Source organism: Desmodus rotundus, chromosome 11 (genome assembly GCF_022682495.2).
Source record: "Desmodus rotundus isolate HL8 chromosome 11, HLdesRot8A.1, whole genome shotgun sequence".
Lineage (NCBI taxonomy): Eukaryota > Metazoa > Chordata > Mammalia > Chiroptera > Phyllostomidae > Desmodus > Desmodus rotundus.
In genome coordinates this window covers 36,728,510-36,750,279 of record NC_071397.1, presented here as the reverse complement: position 1 = coordinate 36,750,279, position 21,770 = coordinate 36,728,510, and the positions used below count along the sequence as shown (strand labels likewise).

Below are 21,770 nucleotides of genomic sequence, written 5' to 3'. Positions count from 1 at the left end.
AATTACACACGATCTTCCTACTTTGCCTCTTAACCTTTATACCGCCTTTATAGTGGATTAATCTACTGCTTATTAAGTGTTTATCTTTGCCAGTGAGAATTTTTTCTTTCCTATATTTTATTCATATGTTTCACCTTTCTTTTCTACTTAAAGAAGTTTCTTTAACTTTTCTTCTAGTTTAATGGTGATTAACTCCTTGATCTTTGCCTTATCTGGGAAACCCTTTATCTCCCTTTTGATTCTAAATCATAGTCTTGCTGGGTAGAGTAATCTTGATTGTGCCAGTACCTTCTGACCTACAAAGTTTGGGTTGAAAAATTGTCTGGTAGTGTTATGGGAGCTCCCTTGTGTGTAACTAACTGCTTTTCTCTAGCTACTTTTAATATTCTCACTTTGGCATTTACTTATGTGTTTAATGTAGGCTTCTTTGGGTTCATCTTCTTTGAGAATCTCTGAGCTTCTAGGACTTCTATGTCTATTTTCTTATCCAGGTTTAGGGAAGTTTTAAGTCATTATTCTTCTAATAGATTTTGAATCCCTGCTCTCTCCTTTTTCTTGTCCACCTATAATTCACATGTTGGTATGTTTAATGTTATCTTAGAGGTACCTTAAACTGTCCTTATTTTTTCAATTTTTTTTTCTTTTTGCTGTTCCAGTTGGCGTTTTTTTCCTACCTTGTTACAGATTGCTGGTCCAGTCCTCCTCTTCATCTAATCTACTGTTGATTCCCTCCAATGTATCCTCATTTCAGTTGTTATATTCTTCATTTCTTTTTTAAGATTTCATTTATTCATTTTTAGAGAGAGGGGAAGGGAGGGAGAAAGAGAGGGAGAAAAACATTGATGTGAGAGAGAAACATCAATTGGTTCCCTCTCGTACACATCCCAACTGGGGATTGAACCCACACCCCAGGCATTCCCTGACCAGGAATCAAATCAGCGACATTTTGCTTTGCGGACGATGCCCAACCAACTGAGCCACACTGGTCATGGTCAGTGTGTATTCTTCATTTCTATTTCTTTTTTTATGGTTTCTATTGCTTTGTTGAAGTTCTCACTGAGTTCATCTATTCTTCCCTAAGTTAATTGAATATCCTTATAACTAGTGTTTTGAAGTCTGTGTCTAGTAGATTGCATTTCTTCATTTCATTTAGTTCTTTTTCTAGAACTTTGTCCTGTTCTTTCATTTTTTCATCTCCCCATTTTGGCCACTTCCCTTTCTTTGTTTCTGCTACATTTTGCAGATCTTTATTTTTTCCTTCCTTTTTCTAACTTTGGGGTTAATTTGTTCCTTGTCTAGTCTATTGAGGTGTAAAGTTACATTGTTTATTTGAAGTCTTTCTAGTTTCTTACTATGTGCGTTTATTGCTATAATGTTTCCTTTCAGAACTGCTTTGGTTGCATGCCACAGGGTGTTCTATTTACATTTTTATTCTTTTAGAGATAATTTTCCCCTTTTGGGGGTTTGACTCAATAGTTGTTTAAAAGTGTGTTGCTTAGTTTCCACTTATTTATAGATCCTCTCACTTTTATTTTGATTTCAGTTCCATGCCATTTTGTCCAGAAAAGATGGATGGTATGATTTCAGTCCTAAATTTTCTAAGATTTGTGTTGCGTCCACTTATATGATATATCATGGGGAATGTTTCCTGTGCATGTGAGAATGTGTATTCTGCTGCTGTTGAATGGAATCTTCTTCTGTGTCTGAAGATTCCAGGTGTTCTAAAGTGTGGTTTAATTCCAAAGTTTACTTAAGTGATTTTCTGTCTAGAAAATTTATCCACTGCTGATAGTGGGGTATTTAAGTTCTCTATTATTATTGTATTGTTTGTTTCTCTGTTAAAATTCATTAGTATTTGCTTAATGTATTTCAGTGCTTGGCTGTTTGGAGCATATGTATTTATGATTGATTGTTATATCTTCTTAATATTAGACCCCTTTATCGTTACACAGTGATCTTCTTTGCCTCTTGTTATCCTTTTTTGGCTTGAAGTCTGTTTTGTCTGATGTAAGTATGGCTCTGCCCACCACTTTTGATTTTTGTTTGCCTGGAATATCATATTCCATCCTTTCACTTTGAGTCTGTGTGTGTCTTAAGAACTTAATAAGTCTCCTGGCGGCAGTATGCAGTTGGGTCTTGTATTTTTATCCATCCATCCACTCTGCCTTTTAATTGGTAAACTGAATACATTTACATTCAAGTTGATTTTTGATATATAAGGATTTACTACCAATTTATCTTTTGTCTTCTAGTTTGTCTTTTCCTTGTTTCTTTTTCCATCTGTTTCTGACCACCTTTGTAAGTTGGTGGTTTTCCATGGTGACTTGCTCAGTCTTCCCCTTTTTTATGCTTCATGTCTCTGGTCTAGATTTTGCTCTGTGGTACCATGATATTTACATAAAACATCCCATAGATAAAGTAGTTCTTTTTCTGCTGATAGCAATTTATTTTTATTCACTTGTAAATGTTCCATCTTTTTATCCTCTCCCTTTTTATATTTTTGATGTCACAGAGTATCTTTTTATGCTGTGATTTATTACCAAATTGTAGTTAGAGTTGTGTTTAATGTTCTCTTCCTTACCGTTCTATTCTAAAACAGAGTTATAGTTTTCTCATTTTGACTATCACACTAAGCAGAGTTTTGTGTACTTTTTTTTTTCTTTTCATTTCAACTTGAAGAGTTTCTTTCAACATTTCTTATAAGTCAGGTCTGGTGGTGGTGAACCCCCTCAGCTTTTGTTTGGAAAAAGCCTTATTTCTCCTTCATATATGAAGAGTACTTTGCTGGATAGAGTATTCTTGGCTGGCACTTTTAATCTTTCAATACTTTGAATATGTTCTTCCATACTCTCCTAGCCTGTAGAGTTTCTGCTGAGAAATCTGCTGATAGGCTAATGTGTGTTCCTTTGTAGATTACTAAAGTGTTTTTTCCCATTCGGTTGCCTTCAAAGCACTTTCTTTGTCAATGACTTTTGACAGTTTTAATAGAATGTGACTTGGATAAGGTCTTTTTTGTATTGAGATAATATAGCGTTTTATTAGTTTCGTGGACTTGAATGTACAATTTCTTTCTCAGGTTTGGGAATTTCTCAGCTATTTTGTCTTTAAGTTTCTGCTCCCTTTTTCCTCTCTTCTCCCTTTGGTTTACCCATTTATCTAATTTTGGCTCTGTGAATGCAGTCTGACAATTCTTGTAGGGTTTCTTCACTTAAAAAAAATCTTTGTTCACTCTCCTCTTCCACCTGAATCACTTCTAAATTCCTATCCTCAAGCTTGCTTATTCTCTCTTTCATCTGATCTGCTCTCACTCCAGGGCTTTGTAAAGCATTCTTCGTATCTTTGTAGAATTGCACTTTTTGTAAAGTACTCTTTTTATCCACTAATTTTGTTCTGAAGTCATTGTATTGCCTTTCTGAGTTTTCTTGTAGCTCCTTAGAGTTCTTCATAACAACTATTTTGGATTCTTTGTCAGTGAGATCACAATATTCCCGATTTTGGGATGTGATTGTTAGGAAATTGTCATTTTCTTTTTGTGATATTATGTTACCATACTTTTTCATTGTGTCTGATGAAAAGTCCTCTGCTGCTGCATCTGAAGTAGTGAACACTTTTGTTCATTTTGATTTTAACAGTTCAACAGGTTCATAATTAAGAGCTTCCTTTTGTTTTCTAGAAGGTGGTTCTATAGCACACATTTTGGTTTCTCTTACCAAAGCTGACTTACCACTAAGGTTGGGAGCTCATGCATTAAAAAAAAAAAAGCTGGAGGAGAAAAAAACTGTGGTGGCTGTAGAGTGAGGAGAGGTGTGTGCAGCTTTGGGCGTTGCTCGTGTAGGGGGATCCTCCAAGGGGAGGGAGTCCCAGAGGTCTATGGATGGGTTTTTTGCCAATATCCTCGGGTACACAGAAGGAAACATATTTCTTCATCTCTCTGTGCCTGCCTTCTTTTTCCTTTTCCTCCACCTAGTGACTGTGGTCTGTTCTCAGAGAGAGCAGGGGGTTCCTCCAGCTGCAGCACACAGCAGGGCAGACCTTCCACTCACCACACGGACCCTCCACGTTCTCTGCCCGAAAGGCTGTGTTGGCCCAACTCTACTGCCACTGCCACTCTCCTGGCTCTGCAGACTTCTGTGAGATCCAGTCCACCCACTTCTGGGTATACAGATGGATAGATCTCTCCAGTATCCTGGTATGCTGGGCAGAGAGGCACTTTTGTTCAATTATGGATGTCCGATTAGTTGTGAAAGGGAAGAGGAAAAAAAGGGATGACCCATGCCACTGTGATGTTGACATTATCTAAAAGAAAATATTTTAACATAAATTCTCATAAACTTCATAGAACATTTGGAACACCAGGGAGATGCCTATTGTTTTTATTTAGAAATATTTTATAAGGTAATCTCAGCACCTTGGATAGTGCTGTGTAATTTTATGCAGCTGTCTTCATATCTGTTTGCCCAGTGATTCTCAAAAGCCATGATTCCATCACAGCCCTTAGTTGGCTTTTGCTCCCAACTTAAATGACTCTCCATGTATGCCTCAGACAAATGCTTAAGACTATTTATAAATCATTGAGAAAAACAAAGAAATGTATGTAAGTATTAAGTTGTTTGGTCAGTCTATTTCACAGTTTATTTTGTTTAGAAACACTAATCCCAACCTGGTTTGTATGCCTTATACAGTACTACTAAAAAAATCACTTTGGTGCTAAGTGAAATGTTTTGCTGTTTAATTATTTTTAAGTACTATTTTAATGTGTTTGCACACATATAGGAACTAACGAAAAACCTTGAACTGAATAGTAACAGCTTCCAACGACAGTTGCTTGCCGAAAGGAAAAGGGTGCATGATGCTCATAATGAAAATAAAGTTCTTCAAGACAAGTTGCAAGAACTACATCACAAATTGAAGGTAAGCACTTTATTTTAAATCCAATTATTTCTCCCTGTAATATATTAGATGAAAACTCAATACTTTTACAACATCATTACCTTTCATATTTGTAAGTGGTACAGTATCATTTACAAAATTCCAACACCATCTTTGGCACTTATAAAGAAAAGGTTTGTTGATATAATCACTATAACACATGTCAAAAATGAAACACTGAATAAACTAAGAGGTATTATGTAACTGAAGTTAAAAAATTATATTAAAAAATTATGGGCACTAGAGTTTTTCTGTTGCATGTTTGAATAATCCAGTGTTCTTCCTCAGATAACTCCATGATTAATTAATTTTAAAGTTATTTTAAATAATGCCCTTAATTTTCACAGTGTGTCGACTCAGAGGAAGCATTCAAATTAGTTAATTTTGTTAAAATAGCTGCTCTTTATTTTCTCCTAAGATTATTTATGTGTTGAAATTTTGTGAAAAAATTAGTGTTTATACATTATCGCATATAGAATTTTTACTTTGTTAGTCAAATTCTCAGAGAAATCTATAGCCCCAAAATGGTCAAGAACACTTGTGTGTTTTTTTGTTGTTGTTTTGTTTTGTTTTTTCAGAATTTCTGAACATCTTTATTTAGGCTCTTTTCTTTCAAAATAATAAAATGTATTGCACACCCATTTTTTTAACATTTTTTTATTATTGTTCAAGTACAGTTTTCTGCCTTTTCCCCCCACCCCTCCCCACCATCCCAGCCCTCCCTACCTCCCTCCCCTGTTTCTATTCCCCCTTGTTATTGTCCATGTGTCCTTTATAATTGTTCCTGCAAACCCTTCACCCTTTTCCCCTACAGTCCCCTCGCCTCTCCTCTCTGGTCATTGTCAGCCTGTTCTCAATTTCACTGTCTTTGGTTATATTTTGCTTGCTTGTTCATTTTGTTGATTAGGTTCCCCTTAAAGGTGAGATCATACGGTATTTGTCTTTCATGGCCTGGCTTATTTCACTTAGTATAATGCTCTCCAGTTCCATCCATGCTGTTGCAAAGGATAGGAGCTCCTTCTTTCTGCTGCATAGAATTCCATTGGAACACTTGTGTTTTTTTAAAAAAAGATTTAATTTTAACTCGTTAATAATTTATAATTTATATTTGAGAGATGCTAACTAAATTATTTGCTTAAATTGGAAGACAGTTTAGGATAACTCTAGCTCTATCCGGTAGAAGTGGAAAGAAAACAAATGTTGCCTTATTTCCTCTCATTGTTTTTTTTGACTGCCAGTATATATTGGACTTTGTAGGGAGAATCATTGCTCTACCTAAACCTAAATATCCTAGATATGTTCCTTTCTATAGTTAGGTAGTTACAAAGGGAAGCTGAACTAGTTATATTCCAGTTTGATAAGTAAAATACCAGTTGACAAGGTGAGAATTTCTGTTTTAAACTGAGACTCTGTGTACTTAATTGTACTGGGTTTATTTTCAGGAAAAGGAGAGAGAACTGGATATAAAAAACATATATTCTAATCGTCTACCAAAGTCTTCTCCAAAGAAAGAAAAAGAATATATATCAAGAAAAAATGGTATAGTAGCTATTATTGTTGTTGAAAAACTTGTGGTAGCTATTACTAACAATGAAATAAATCCTGAAATACAAGGAAGGCAAAGGGGAAAGAACTTCATTGAAATAAATTTAAGTTTCCTTTAAACTATTGACTAGTTTAATATTTAACATTAGTTTTCAGAAATTCTTTCAACTTTCTCAAGTTTTCCCCCTGAATTCATAAAAGTTATATTTTACATAATTTCTGAAGTTTTCTTTATAAGCATACCCCAAACTAGAGATTATAGTATAATGAACCTTTATTTACATATCACCTAGCTTTAATAGTTAGTTATATACATTTTACTAATCTTAGTGTATCTATTTTTTTTTACTTTTTTCCCCTAAAGTATTGTAAAGCAAAATCCAGCTATTTCATTTCACTAATAAATACTTTTGGTATTATCATGCATATCTTTATATTTTTTTAAACAAAAGTATAATTTCCCTCTTCTGTAAATTATAAAAATTTAAAAACATTAACTATATAAAAGCTTAAAAGGATTTACTGGTCAGAATTGTCATCAATTACATAACTGCCAGTGAATCCTAGAAAGAAAAACTATAGTGAGTAGTCATTGAGCTGAGCAAAACATGCATTATCTCATTTAGATGGTGAATATATATACCAGCTGAATTCCATATATCTTAGCAATGTTCACTATAATTAGAAAAATTATTTTATAATTTTCATGGTAGCTGCATGCCAATGTGATTTTACATACCAGTGTACAAAAGGAGTACAAACCAGTGAAGACTTCAAGCGGGACGAATTTCCTATTACACCACAAAGAGTTATGTGTTATGAAAACAAATGGGAACCCAAACATCTTACTTTGGTGAGTTTAGCAATATGATTAGGTACTGAACCTTAGGTTTGAAGTTTTTCTTAAAACACAGCATTAGACATTGTAAAATTTCAGCAGTGACACTAATGCTCTATCTGTAAATATGCAACTAGCCTTTCAAAGAGACAGATACCATGTGTGTATTTTTATTAAATTCTTTAGATTGACTCTTAGTTTGCATTGTATCTTGCAAATGCTTCAGAGGAAAAAGGCACTAAGTTTCTTACCTTGTATCTACCGAGATTGTCTCAAAACCCTCCTTGCTTTTCTGTTTAAAAGCAAATTATAGTAGTTTTCCAATGACTTGTTAGAATTTTACTACATTTAATTTGGGGGAGAACTTTACCAGTTAGCTAACTGCTGAGCAAAGTACTTGCAGTGGCATCTGACCTCATACCATTGGAATTAGAGTGGCACACAGTGGGTCTGTGTTGGACCTTCGTGTAATAGGACATACATTCGGACTACTGGAAGGTCCTTTTCTCTAAGAGACTTTTCTCTTTAGTGTTTAGTTTAAAATCCATAAGAAACATGTACCAGAGAGCCATCACATTTATATAATCCTATTGCTGTGCCTTGTAAGTTTCCCCATGATCCTGAGATCGCTTTTTGTATAGAACAGAAAGGTTGAACTGATCTGGTTCCCTTGTGTACTCTAGTTTTTTGTTCCTTAATTTTGCTTTAATTTAGGCAAGTTAGCTGTATCTGCTGTATTTCTTCCTGTACTTGCACTATCATGGAGCTAGTGATCATGTTAAGTGGTCTTTTTGAAAGGGTAAACTGTGGAATAGTAATTTTTAACTTTAAGATGATAGAAGTTTCAGCAAGAGGAACAGCAGCTTGATGTAGTAAAAAGAGTAAAGCCTTAGAGTTAGCATTGCTTTTTTGTTAAATTCTGGTTCTGACACTTTAGTTGCGTGACTTAGAGCTTCAATTTCCCAATTTATAAAATGGTGGAGCATTACCCTTCAGGGTGTGGTAATAACTAATCACAAAGTTTATTAAGTTAAGACTGATCTGCCACTTTAAAGAGCCTCAGCAAATGGGAGCTGTGTTGGTTGAAGTACAGAGCTAAGTTGCTATTGGAAAGAGACTCTGAATGCAATGGCTCAAGCAAAATAGAAGTTTATTTCTCTTGTAATAGTCTGAAGGTCAAAGGGTAGTCCAGAATACGCAGAGAGTTTTGTTTTATGGTAATCATCTTTTGTCTTATTGCTCTTCCATCTTATAGGGGGTAGTCCTCTTCTCTGTGCTTGGCTCACCACCCCTGTGAGGAGGAGGAATGAGAAAGTGAAGGGCAAGCAGTTTTTTCTTTTACAAATGTGATCAGAAGTTGTATACATACTTCCACTCATACCCTATTGGTCCTGTCTAGCTGCAAGGGAGGCTAGTCAGTGTAGTCTCCAGTTGAACAGCCCAAGGTATTTTGTAACTAAAAGGAAGAAGGGGAAATGGATACTAAGGGACAATGCCCTACTACCCAAGTCTACTAATAACAGATATTTTACTTTTATTAAGAAAAATTATACATGTGAAAGAGACCATAATGAAACAAGGAATTTAAGTTTATATTTTTACTTGATTTTAATATTACAAAATTTATTAATTGAAGGCTTTCAGCCTAAAGGTATAGGTGACACTCATATCCTAGTATAAACTGAAAGATTCCCTGTAATTGTCTCTGCCTGTGTTACAGTTTAATGCCATTTCAGTTGGCCCTTATAGTTGGTTAATAGCCTTTCTGGTTAACTGAATTAATCAAATTTTTTTTGTGAAATGTGCAAAACAATAATACTTCTGAAGCTTCTCTATAATTTTATGTAGGGTATTGACTTTATTTCTATTATATTGGTTTTAATATAGCTTAAAATGCTTCTTTAAAATTTTAACTAAAATATGAAAGATGCTTCAAAAGCACAAATTTCTAAGGGTGGTAACTTCTGACTTTACTGATTTATTAACTGAAAATTTTCTTTAATTTCTAACTTAGTTGGTATCATGCTTAATGGGAGATAAATCTAAAATATTTAAATAGCTTCTCCTTTTCTTCATGTGAACTTGAATTTTTTTTTTAAAAAAAATGTAATAGGATCTGAAATCTGAAGAGAGATATGAGCAGGAAGAAGCAGGGTTTCTAAGCCCAGTTGTGCGAAGAGAAGAAAAATTTGTTAAAGATCGAGGAATCCATGTTGTGAAACAAGAGGCTAAGAAACTACAGGATGGTAAGGGTTTGTTTAAGCATGTGATAAGTCAGCATCCCTTGCAAAAGAAAGGGTTAACATCCCCTAATATCGTTCAGCTGAAAAATGAATTGGACATACAGAACAAGAAAAGGTTGATACAGTGGTAACGGGTGTTCTATGAGGAATCACAGCATTTGAATGAAGTTACTAAAGAAAGAAAAAAATGAAAAGTGTCTTTCAGTTGCAATTTGGGTTAGGGAATAAGGACAAAGTTACCTTCAGAAATTTCAGACAAAGGGGAAAAATATTCTTTGTGTATTAACTAAAGCTTAATGAAGATATACTGAAGTACAAGTGTCTTTATTGGCTTGACCTTGAAACTCTTTAGTGTGTAGATTAGCCCAAGCATTAAAATCAATGAATTATGAGGTCCTGAATATATTCCAATAATTTTTCTTTGGTTTTAATTTGTAAAGTGAATCATTAATGTGTTCAGCCATTAGTGTGGAAGTTCAGTGAACCAACTCACATGGTTTCAGATACTGGAAATGAAGTTCAGTAATAAATTTATTTCCATCTGGATAAAATGTCTTAAAAGTATAGATGAGACCAAGCCTTTGAATGTACCCTGTTGTTATGTAGTAGGAGCTTACAGAGAAATCCTTTTTTCCCCCCTTAAAGTTAATGGAACATAAAATCATGACTAATTGTTACTTAAATTAGTGTACATACATTTGTGTGTGTATTCAAAATAATGTAACAGTTGAGTGGAAGCTATATTAATATCACTTTTGGCTAATGCTCAAAGGAAGATGCTTTCACATGTTAAACTATAGAATCAAAAATTAGGTGTTGTGTTCAATTCTGTCTAGGTACCAGGAAAAGGAATAAAGTAATAGACTGTCACTTTTCTTTGTCCTTTTTGACTGATTTTTTTTCCCCTGGAGTCTATATGACATGATATTTGACATCAGTGAGAATGTATGTCATTTACTAAAATTACCAAATGTATAGAGTGTTCTTACATATTTTAATACTTACAATTTTTTATTTGGAAATAATTTCAAAATTATAGCAAAGCAGCAATAATGTCCAAAGAACTGTTTAAGATTAAGTTGTATACGTCATGCCCATACTGTAAAATATTTTCATGTGTATTTCTCCAAAATAAGGACATTCTTTTATATTACGTCATTCTGGTACGGTTTTCAACCTCAGGAAATTTAACTTTGATACAACCCATTTCTCTTATTGGCTGTCTATACTACATTTGTCAGCTGACACAGTATTGTCCATTAGAGTATTTTCTTATCTGGAATAGCTTCTTTACCTTTAAAGGAGTATTTTGTGAGATTTGTATTACTGATGATACAGGCCCTTTTTGTTTTTTAATAGAATGTTCCTCATTTGAGGTTTATCTGAAGTTTTCTCTTAATAGATTCAGGATAATGCATCTGTCAGAATACTGAATAAGTGATGTGTCTTTCTAAGGGTATGACATCCAGAGGTTAAACTTATTCTTAAGTTTAAAATAGAAGTCTTTTCTCCATCCATCCCACCACCCTCCATTCAGGTGTAAAAACTAGGCAGAGGACCTTCTTCCCCACCCTTTAATTGAAGAACAAAATTTTTCTTTAAATGGGAATATGAATCTTAAATACAGTATACATTAAGTATATTCTTTTTGAATCCCAGAATATCAAGTATAGATATGAAATTTATGGTGTCCATTTTCACTGTAGTGTTAATACCCAAACCAAATAAAAACTTGTTTTGTAAAAGATGAGAGTTGTTTCTTGTTTGCTATTGATTGCTATAAAATTTCATTTTATACAGAATGGGAAAGAGAAGAACTTGCTAAAAAGCAAAAAGCAAAGACATCTGTGCTGGAGAAAGAAGCCAAGCCAGCATTAGAAACTGGAAGATACCACGTGAAAATGTACCAAATTCAAAATCCAGATAAATTAGAAGAAGAGGAAGAAGAAAGACTGAAGAAAGACCTGCTACTTGCTAAACTGAATGAAATCAACAGAGAACGCCAAGATTCTCAGAATCTAAAAGGTCATCCTCTGCCATTGATACCTGATTTGGAATCGGAACTGTACTCCCCTGAGAAAAGCCCCAAAACATACATGTTCTCTGAATACTCGGAGAGATTATTCAACGGCCATCACTTTCAAGACATCAGTCTTTTAACTTCAAAAGGAGATGGTCCGAATCCAGGAAACATCAGAAGCCCAGTCTCTCCAAATGAGCTTGCATTTGGCAGCTACGTGCCGTCATTTGCAAAAACATCTGGGAGGTCAGATCCATTTAGCCAAAAAAATGACCTTTTGGATTTGCAAAGAAACAGTGTAGAGAAACTTAGTAAAGACAGCATAGATTTAACTACAAGAAAAGAGAAAAAAGCTAATCTGATGGAACAGTTATTTGGCACCAGTGGCAGCAGCACCATTTCCTCTAAAAGCAGTGGCCGGAATTCTCGGGCTGCTAGCAGAGGAGACTTTGACCCTTTAAATTTTCTCCCTGGGGACAGAAGCAGCAGAGAGCATGATGAAGAAGATGACTTTTTCCTCACCGAAGGAAGAAGTTTTAATCCAAGCAGACACAGATTAAGAAATGCAAACAATAAACCAACAGTAAAAGCAGTTGCTTCTGTAGATGATGAAATTGAAGACATAACGCTGAGATGACTGACTGTGGAATACATTTTTCCAATTGTAAATATTTAAATATTTTAATCCATTATATATTATAAAAATTTAAGGAATGATTTTAATAGATAAATACAGTGCAAATAAAAATAAGTTGATCATATCACTTCACATAGCTAGTTCACCAAGAATGAAGGAGGCTCTTTTGAATGAAACCTAAAATAGACATATATCTTACTCAGTTTTTACTTTATTTACAAATAGGTGTTACCTCTTAAATCAGCTCCATGGGAAGTTTCACTCCATTGGAGTTCATATTCATTTTCTATTTTTAATCCCTATTTATTTATTTGTATTTAACTCAGTGAGCATATGACCAAAACTAGTCTTCTTGTTGATCACTGAGTGGAAATTAAGGGCGAGAGACTCTGTTGGGAAGTGTAACTCCCAGGTAGTGGAGAATGGGTGCTGTTTCAGAGCCACGTCCTTAGTGGATAGAGGTGGAGGTCCCTTTCTTACGTGGCCAGACTGAGCTACTTTTAAGTGAAGGCAGCCGTGACATTGGGACTTCTCATTTCTTTGGAAGGAAGCAGAGTTAAGGGCTACTCATTTCCCAATCACAAGTCTCATTCCATCACAACTGAGCTAACATATTAGGTTGAATTTGGAAGATGTTTACACAGACAATTCTGACATGGCTCCCAGCACCTAATCAGTAATTCCTCTCTTTGTTCTCCTTCACTATTTGTATCTGAGATTTCATACCAAATACATGAAATAGAAGAAATTTTATTCCAATACAGAAAGACTTTCAACTCAATTGTGTTTCCAAAGTAACATAACTTGGAAATTTTAATATATACTATTAAGATTTGAGCTTACTGTCAAACCAAAGAGAAAATGATAGTGCAATAGTACTGTATTTATAGAACTATTTTGAAAGCAAACTTGCTTAAAAGTGTTTTAGAAATGGGAATTCTGCCTTGCAGTCTAGGGTGGATGTTTTTCTGTTGAAGTGCACTTGCATTAGTCTTTTGCTTACTTCATCTGCAAAGGACTTTATGATCTTGTATTACGCTAAGTATGAGTGGTCTTTAAGAAGTGGTAATACGTTACTAACCACGTAAAGTTTTCTGCTAATGTTGTTCAAATGAAGATTGGTAGAAATAGTGTATCAGGGGAAGAATTTAAAAATGTAGATTGGCACTTATTCTAAAGTGAGATGTTATTTTTTTTTTTTCTTTGAAGAATTTACTATGTATTCACTCATGGTATGATTTCCAATGCCAAGCATACATACCAGCCATCTTTTCAATTGTGTCTCTGTCATTTATTGGGAATTGAATCTCTCAAAAGTGCTAAACTATATATTTTTAAATGTTTTAATAAGTAGATTTTTATGTCTAATATAAATAAGTACTTAGTATGTTGCAAATAATTCTAATATATGTAAACCACAATATTGTAATACAGTTACCAATAAAATATTATGTAATGTTAATTTTGTTCATAGCTGCTGATTTTTCTGCCAAAAGTATTCAAATACATAGGTTGTTTTGTCTTACAGGCTTTTCAAAAAGCCTTTTAGTGAAGTTGTATATTTAGGTCATTTTCATTACTCTCTTGGTTTTCTTTACCCGATATTTTCTAGGCTCTTTAACTGGATACAGAATTTAAGACAGAATTATTAAATTTAAACCTAAAATTAAGTTATATATTTAGAAGCATTATGGTATGAAGCATTAAAATTGGAGATTAAAATGTTTAGAACATGGTTTTTTATGAACAAACCTTAGTACATTTTTTTCTAAATGTCAAGTTAAATTTGTTATTTGTACTCAGAATTCTTAATAAAAGTTAAAAACATACTATGACTCTTTGTTTGAATGATACCTTAGGTCACCTGGGAAAAACATAGTGGGAAAATGACCTGCAGGGTTAATTTTTATTTCATTATTCACCTATTTTTATTCTGTCCAGTATTTTTAGCTGAAGTAGATGAATTTGCCCTAAATCTCATCAGATAATATGCTAGTCTTATCAGATAATTATAGTTTTAATTAATCCTTTCACCCCTAATAGCTACCATAATGGCATATATTGCTCATAATATTAAAAAAGGTGGGGGTAAGATGAATTAAATTGATTCATAAAATAAACTTATTTTATGGCTGAGTTGCTGTGTTTTTGATCCTCCTTCGGATCAAAAACACAACATAGGAGATGGATCTCATACTCAGACATACTAAACTTCTGGTATCCCTTGCTGGGTATTAGCTGAGTACCTGCCTGATGAAAAGAAAATGGGAAATTCGTATTAGGGAAACAATGTGGACTTTTTAAGATCAAAAAGGTACCATATATTGAAAGGATCTGCCTTTAAAGCTTTTTCCTTTCTATACAATAAATGCCTCTTTCACAGGAAAGTCCCCTATTACATCATTTGAAAGTGTTCTCCTTTTAGTAAAGAGCATGTATTCATTAATTATGAGGGCTTCCTGGGTGTACTGCACTGTATCAGGTGCCAGGAGAGTAAGACACGTCTGTCTCCTACCCTCACGGTGGATGCAGGACACAAGTGAGCCATCCCTGCCCGTCCACACACCCACCTTCCCTGAGTGCCTTTGGGTTCCTCAGCTGTTATTGGTCTTTTAGAATACTACTTAAGGTGGTTTTGAAGAGTGAGTGAAAAACTTAGATTAATATTTGGCTGGGTGCCTGGTTTAATAATAGCTAATTACAAGTTTCTTTCAGGACATAATTTAAAAAATAGAGCATAGGCTGTCTTCTGGTCAAGATGGCAGAGCAGATAAATACTGTGCTTGCCTCTTCCCATGACCACATCAAAGTTAGCACTAAATTATACAACCATCATTGAAAAACACCTGAAGACTAGCTGAACTGAAGTCATATAACTAAGGTTATAAAGAAGCCACAAGGAGACTAGTAGGAGGGACAGAGACACAGAACACCTGTTAAGCAGAACACAGGTTCTGCACCCATGTTGTGATTAAGAAACAGAAGGGATACCTTGGCTACTGAGGTACGCTCTGAGGAGCAAGGCTTCCCATTCCCCCGCCTCCCCTGCTCAGGGTACCAGTGCCAGGAAGAGTTCCCATAACATCTGGCTATGAAAACCTGTGGAGATTGCATCCAAGTGAGATGAAGGGCTGCTGGAATCCTAGGCATTTCTCTTGAGGGCTTGCATACAGATTTACAGCCTTATTTGCCCTGGACTCCAGTGTGGGGGTGGCACCGACCTAGAGGGAGGAACTGAATTGACTGGCTTCAGGGTTGAAAGGGCAGGGGTCAGGGTGCCTCTCTTGAGGGACAGAGGCTCTGGCAATTGCCATTGCTTCTTTCCTGAGGCCTTCCTGCACCCAACTAGCAGGTACAGGTGGGTGCAAATTGTAAGCTCTCCATTAACCTGGCTAACCGCCCCACCCCAGTGATTCCTTGAGACCCAGCCCAACTCACGTGCCCTGACAAATCTCTTCCACCAGCTTTTCCACACAAGTAGCCTTACCTTAGACTTTGCTAAAATCAAAGGTTCACATACCTGAAACAAGAACAGCTGACTATGGTGTGCTCCGTATCTCTTGCTAAACAGCCCCAACACTAGCACAAGGGGCAACCAGCATTAACTTGTATTAAAGCTCCCATCAAGTGACCCTAAACCCAGCATTATCTGTAGCCAGTGTTGCTCTGGCATATAGCTTCAACTAAGCAGCCACCAACTCAGCATATGAGGCATCTGGCCTTAGCTCACATTGTGGTACCCACCAAAGGTCTCATGCATGGCATTAGTGGCCCCTGGCTTCAGTTCACAATGTGCCTCTTGCAAGCACCTCCAAGCCCAGCACAAGCAACAAACAACCACATAACTTTGTAGCTCCTATTAGGCATTCTCCAGCCAGGAACAAATGGCAGCAGACCTTGACCTGCACCAGAGCCCCTCTCAAGAGCTTCCAGAACCAACACACCCAGTAGAAGGATTCAGATAACACCACAACTGAAACATTCGAAGGGCAGACTCCACTAGCACCATAGCCCCACTAAAGTAAATCCTGCTCTGTGGGGTAAGTCCTCACACAACAGCTTGTCTACTGTAGTCACAGCCAGTCTGCCTGAGGGTTAGTCCCACCCACTAATGTGCCAACAGCAGTCAAGGCTCAGCTAGAGCAGGAGGACACAACACAACCCACCTGATAGATACTCCTGGAGTACCTACCTCAAGTGAACAAGGAGACTGTACCACTGAGCCTTAAAGGACTCCTACTATTTAAGGTCACTCTGCCAAGACTGGGAGATGTAGCCTTTCCACCTAATACACAGAAACAAATACATGAAGGCAGCCAAAATGAGGAGAAAAATGTTTCAAATAAAAGAACAGGACAAAACTCAAGGAAAAGAACTAAAGGAAATGGAGACAGCAGTCTACCAGACACACAGTTCAAAACACTGGTTATAAGACTGTTTTTAATGAACTTAGGGGGGATAAATGAACTCAGAACCTCAACAAAGGGCTAGAAACTGTAAAACAAAACCAGACAGAACTGAAAAATACAAGAACATATTAGAAGGACTCAACAGCAAAGTAGAAAAGCAGAGCTTGAATGAGTGATGTGAAAGAAAATGTAGAGAAAAGCACCCAATTGAATAGCAAAAAGATAAAAGAATTTTACTCAAGATCCAAGATGGTGGGGGAGTAAGTGGAAGCTACACTAACCTCTTCCCAGGACCAATCTGGAATTACAACTAAGTTGTAGAGAAATCAACTTGAATAATCAGCTGAACAGTAGCTGGAGAGAAGCCTTACAACCACGGACAAGTAAGAAAACACTTCACTACAATGTGACTGGTAGAGAGTGAGGAGAAGACAAAAAAGGGCTGGCTGGGCTCCCACAGGTGGCAGGTGAAGTGCCAGAAGGATACTTCAGTGGCTGGGGAAGGGGGATTCCCCCTGAGAAGTGTGGGGTCTAAACCCCAAGCTGGGCTCCCCAAACTACAGCACCAGAGATGGAAAGGAACCCAGATAACATCCAGCTGTGAAAGGCAGCAAGATTTCTGTCTGCCAGGGAGAGATGGCTGGGGACACAGACAGCCTCTTAACCGGCCAAGTCACAAAATTTCATTTGCAGCCACTTACCCTGAGTGCTGGAAAAGGGAGGGCAGAGTGGACAAGAGGCTCTTAAGGACAGTGTGGGGTTGGTGGCTCTGGGGAAAGAACTGAGGGAACAGCACTGAATTATTCCCCATACTGCATGAGCCATCTCTTTCAGGCATTCCTCTATGAATGGCATCAACCCCAGGGGAAGCAATAGCACTGCCTGAAAAAATCTTCCCTTTCCTCTGGTGCTTAAGCCTGACTGTTACTACAGATTGATTAGATTAACAGAAGATCAGTTTAATGACTGATTTGTTTAACATCTAAAGCAAAAAAAATGCAAAGAAGCAGCCAAAATAGGAAGACAAAGAAACAGATCCCAAATGAAAGACATAGAGAATTATCCAGAAGAACTAGATGAAATGGAGGTAAGCAATTTATTGGGTAGAGAGTTTAGAGTAATAATTACAAGGATACTCAACAGCATGAAAAAACACATAGAAATCATAAAAAAAGATTAGTCAGAAATAATGCAGTATCTGAAAAAAAGAACTGGAAGGAATAAAGACTAGGTTAGATGAAGTAGAGGATTGAATCACTATTTTGGAAGACAAGGTAGAAAGAAACAATCAGTCAGAACAACAAAAAGAATAAATAATTTTTAAAAATGAGAGCTTAAGAAATATCTTGGACAACCTGAAATGTAACAACATCTGCAACCCTAACAGCCGAAAGAGAAAAGCTGGTAGTTACCTACAAGGGAGCACCAATTAGATTATCATCTGATTACTCATCAGAAACAGGTCAGGCCAGAGGGGAGTGGCATGAAATATTCAAGGTATGAAAAGCAAGTGCCTATGACCAATGCTACTTTACCCAGCAAGGCTACCATTTAATATTGAAGGAGAAATAAGGAGCTTCCCAGACAAGAAAAAGCTTAAGGAGTTTGTTAACACCAAACCAGTACAGCAACAAATGTTAAAGGGCTTGCTTTAAGAAGAAGAAAAAGAGAAAGGAAGAAAAAATACAGAGGAAAACAGTCCAATAATAAAATGACACTACATACATATATATCAATAATCACCTTAAAAGTAAACGGCATAAATGTTCCAACCAAAAGACATAGGGTAGCTGAATGGATAAGAAAATAAGACCCATATATATGCTGCCTCCAAGAGACCCATCTCAGATCAAAAGATACACACAGACTAAAAGTAAAGGGATGGAAAAAGATATTTCATGCAAATGGAAAAGAAAAAAAAGCTGGGGTATCAATAATTGTATCTGACAAAATAGACTTTAAAATCAAGACATAGTAAAAGACAAAGAAGGACACTACATAATGACAAAGGGAACAATCCAACATGAGGCTATAACCCTATTAAACATTTATATACTCAATATAGAAGAACCTAAATATGTAAAGCAAATCTTGATAGACATAAAAGGAGAAATCAACAGAAATACAATTTTAATTGGGGAATTTAACATGCCATTGACTTCAATGGATAGATCTTGCAGACAGAAAATCAACAAGGATACAATGGCCTTAAATGACACACTACATCAAATGGATTTAATTGATATCTTCAGAGCATTTCACCTTGAAGCAGCAGAATATACATACTTTTCAAGTGCACATGGAATGTTTTCTAGGATAAACCACATGCTAGGACACAAAACAAGTCTCAATAGATTTAAGAAGATTGAAATCGTATCAAGCCTCTTCTCACCACAAGGCTATGAAAATAGAAATTAAGCACAAGAAGAACAATGAAAAACATGCAAAGACATGGAAGCTAACTAACGTAATTAAACAATGAATGGGTCAACAATGAGATCAAGGAAGAAATCAAAAGATACCTTGAAACAAATGAAAATGAGGACATAACAATCCACAATCTGTGGGACACTGGGAAAGCAATCCTAAGAGGGAAATTCATAGCATTACAGGCCTATCTCAAGAACAGAAGAAAAAGCTCAAATAAACAATCTAACCTCACACTTAAAGGAACTTGAAAAGGAACAACAAACAAAGCCCAAAGTGAGTAGAAGGAAGGAAATAATAAAGATCAGAGTAGAAATAAATGAAATAGTGCCTACAACATTATACGAAAGATCAATTAATCCAAGAGCTTGTTCTTTGAAAAGATTAATAATATTGACAAACCTTTAACCAGACTCTTCAAGAAAAAAACAGAAAGGACCCAAATAAATAAAATCAGAAATGAAAGAGGAGAAATAACAACTGGCACCAAAGAAATACAAAGGATTATAAGAAAATATTATGAACAATTATATGCCAATAAACTGGACAACCTGGACGGAATGGATAAGTTCCTAGAAACATACAATCTTCAAAAAATAAATCAGGAAGAATCAGAGACTCTGAATAGACAGATTACACCTAATGAAATTAGAAATTTCAGAAAACTCTCAGAAAACTCTCAACAAACAAAAGCCCTGAACCAGATGGCTTCACGGTTAAATTTTATCAAACATTTCATGAAGAACTAACACCCCTCTTTCTCAAACTATTACATAAAACTCAAGAGGAGGGAGGGCTCCCAAACTCATTTGCATGGTCAGCATTATCTTAATTCCAAAACCAGATAAAGACACTACAAGGAAAGAAAATTATAGACCAATATCACTGACGAACACAGATGCTAAAATCCTTGACAAAATATTAGCAAATTGAATACAGCAATGCATCAAAAACATCATACATCATGATTAAGCGGGATTTATTCTGGGAATGCAAGGTTGGTACAACATTCACAAATCAATAAATATGATTCACCACATAAACAAAATGAAATATAAAAACTACATGATTTTATGAATAGATGCAGAAAAAGATTTTGATAAAATCCAGCACCCATTTATGATAAAAACTATTAGCAAAGTGGGAATAGATGGAACACACCTAAAGATAATAAAGGCCATATATGACAAACACACTGCCAGCATCATACTCAATGGGCAAAAACTACAAGTGTTCCCCTTAAATCAGGAACAAGACAGGGATGTCCTCTTTCACCTGTCTTATTCAACATAGTACTGGAAATCCTAGCCACGGCAATCAGCCCAGAAGAAGAAATAAAAGGCATCCAAATTGGAAAGAAGAAGTAAAACCATCTTTATTTGCACATGACATGATACTGTACATAGAGAACCCCAAAGATTCCACCAAGAAACTACTAGAACTGATAAATGAATTCAGTAAAGTAGCAGGATACAAAATTAATATCCATAAGTCAGTGGTATTTTTATGTCAATAATGAACTAACAGGAAGGGAATTTAAGAAAACAACCCCATTCACATTTGCTTCAAAAAGAATACAACAGCTAGGAATAAATCTAACTAAGGATGTAAAAGAACTATACTTGGAAAATTATAAGACACTGAAGAAAGAAACTGAAGAAGATAGAAATAAGTGGAGGCACATACCATGTTGTTTATGGATAGGAAGAATTAACACCATTAAAATGTCCATATTACCCAAAGCGATCTATAGATTCAATGCAATTCCTATCAAGATTCCCATGACATATTTCACAGAACTAGAATATTTCAAATATTTATATTGATTCACAAAAGGCCCCACATAGGAACAGTAATCCTAAGAAAGAAGAATAAAGTTGGAGGAATCATGCTACCTAATATCAAACTATACTACAAGACCTTAGTAATCAAAACAGCCTGGTACTGGCATAAAAACAAACACATACATCAATGGAACAGAATAGAGAGCCCAGAAATAAACTCATACCTTTATAGTCAATTAATATTTGACAGAGGAACCAAACACATACAATGGACTAAAGATAGTTTGTTCAATAAATGGTGTTGGGAAAATTGGACAGGTATGTGTAGAAAAATTAAAATAGACCACCTTCTTGCACCACACAGAAGAATAAATTCAAAATGGACTAAATACTTAAATGTTAGACCTGAAACCTTAAAAACCCTAGAAGAAAACATAGGCAGCAAAATCTTGGACATAGCTCATAGCAATATTTTATCAGATATATCTTCCCAGGCAAGGGAAACAAAAGAAAAAGTAAACAAATGGGACTACATGAAACTAAAAGTTTTTGCACAGCAAAGGAAAACATCAACAAAATAAGACAATAACCTACAGAATGGGAGAACATATTCACCAATACATCTGATAAGGCATTAATATCCAAAATTTATAAAGAACTTATAAAACTCAACACCAAAAAACCAAACAACCCAATTAACAAATGGGCAAAGGATCTGAATATACACTTCTCCAAAGAGGACATACAGATGGCCAATAGACATATGAAAAGATGCTCAATGTCAGTAATCATCTGAGAAATGCAAATGAAAACCACAAAAAGATACCATTTCACACTTGTCAGAATGACTATCATCAACAAATCAACAAACAACAAGTGCTAAAGAGAATGTAGAGAAAGGGGAACCATTCTGCAGTGTTGGTGGGCATGCAGACTGG

The 21,770-nt window shown here is 35.7% G+C and overlaps 1 protein-coding gene across 1 annotated transcript in view; it reads left to right on the top strand.

Annotated features, from left to right (window-relative positions):
• LCA5 (lebercilin LCA5) overlaps nucleotides 1-14,011 on the top strand; it is a 33,237-nt gene extending 19,226 nt beyond the window's left edge. Inside the window, exons 4-8 of the mRNA XM_024576653.3 lie at nucleotides 4,774-4,911; nucleotides 6,372-6,468; nucleotides 7,188-7,327; nucleotides 9,426-9,558; nucleotides 11,356-14,011. Coding sequence (XP_024432421.1) covers nucleotides 4,774-4,911; nucleotides 6,372-6,468; nucleotides 7,188-7,327; nucleotides 9,426-9,558; nucleotides 11,356-12,212 — 1,365 coding nt within the window. The 3' untranslated portion in view covers nucleotides 12,213-14,011. The remainder of the gene's footprint in view (nucleotides 1-4,773; nucleotides 4,912-6,371; nucleotides 6,469-7,187; nucleotides 7,328-9,425; nucleotides 9,559-11,355) is intronic.
• The last annotated feature ends 7,759 nt before the right edge of the window (nucleotides 14,012-21,770 follow it).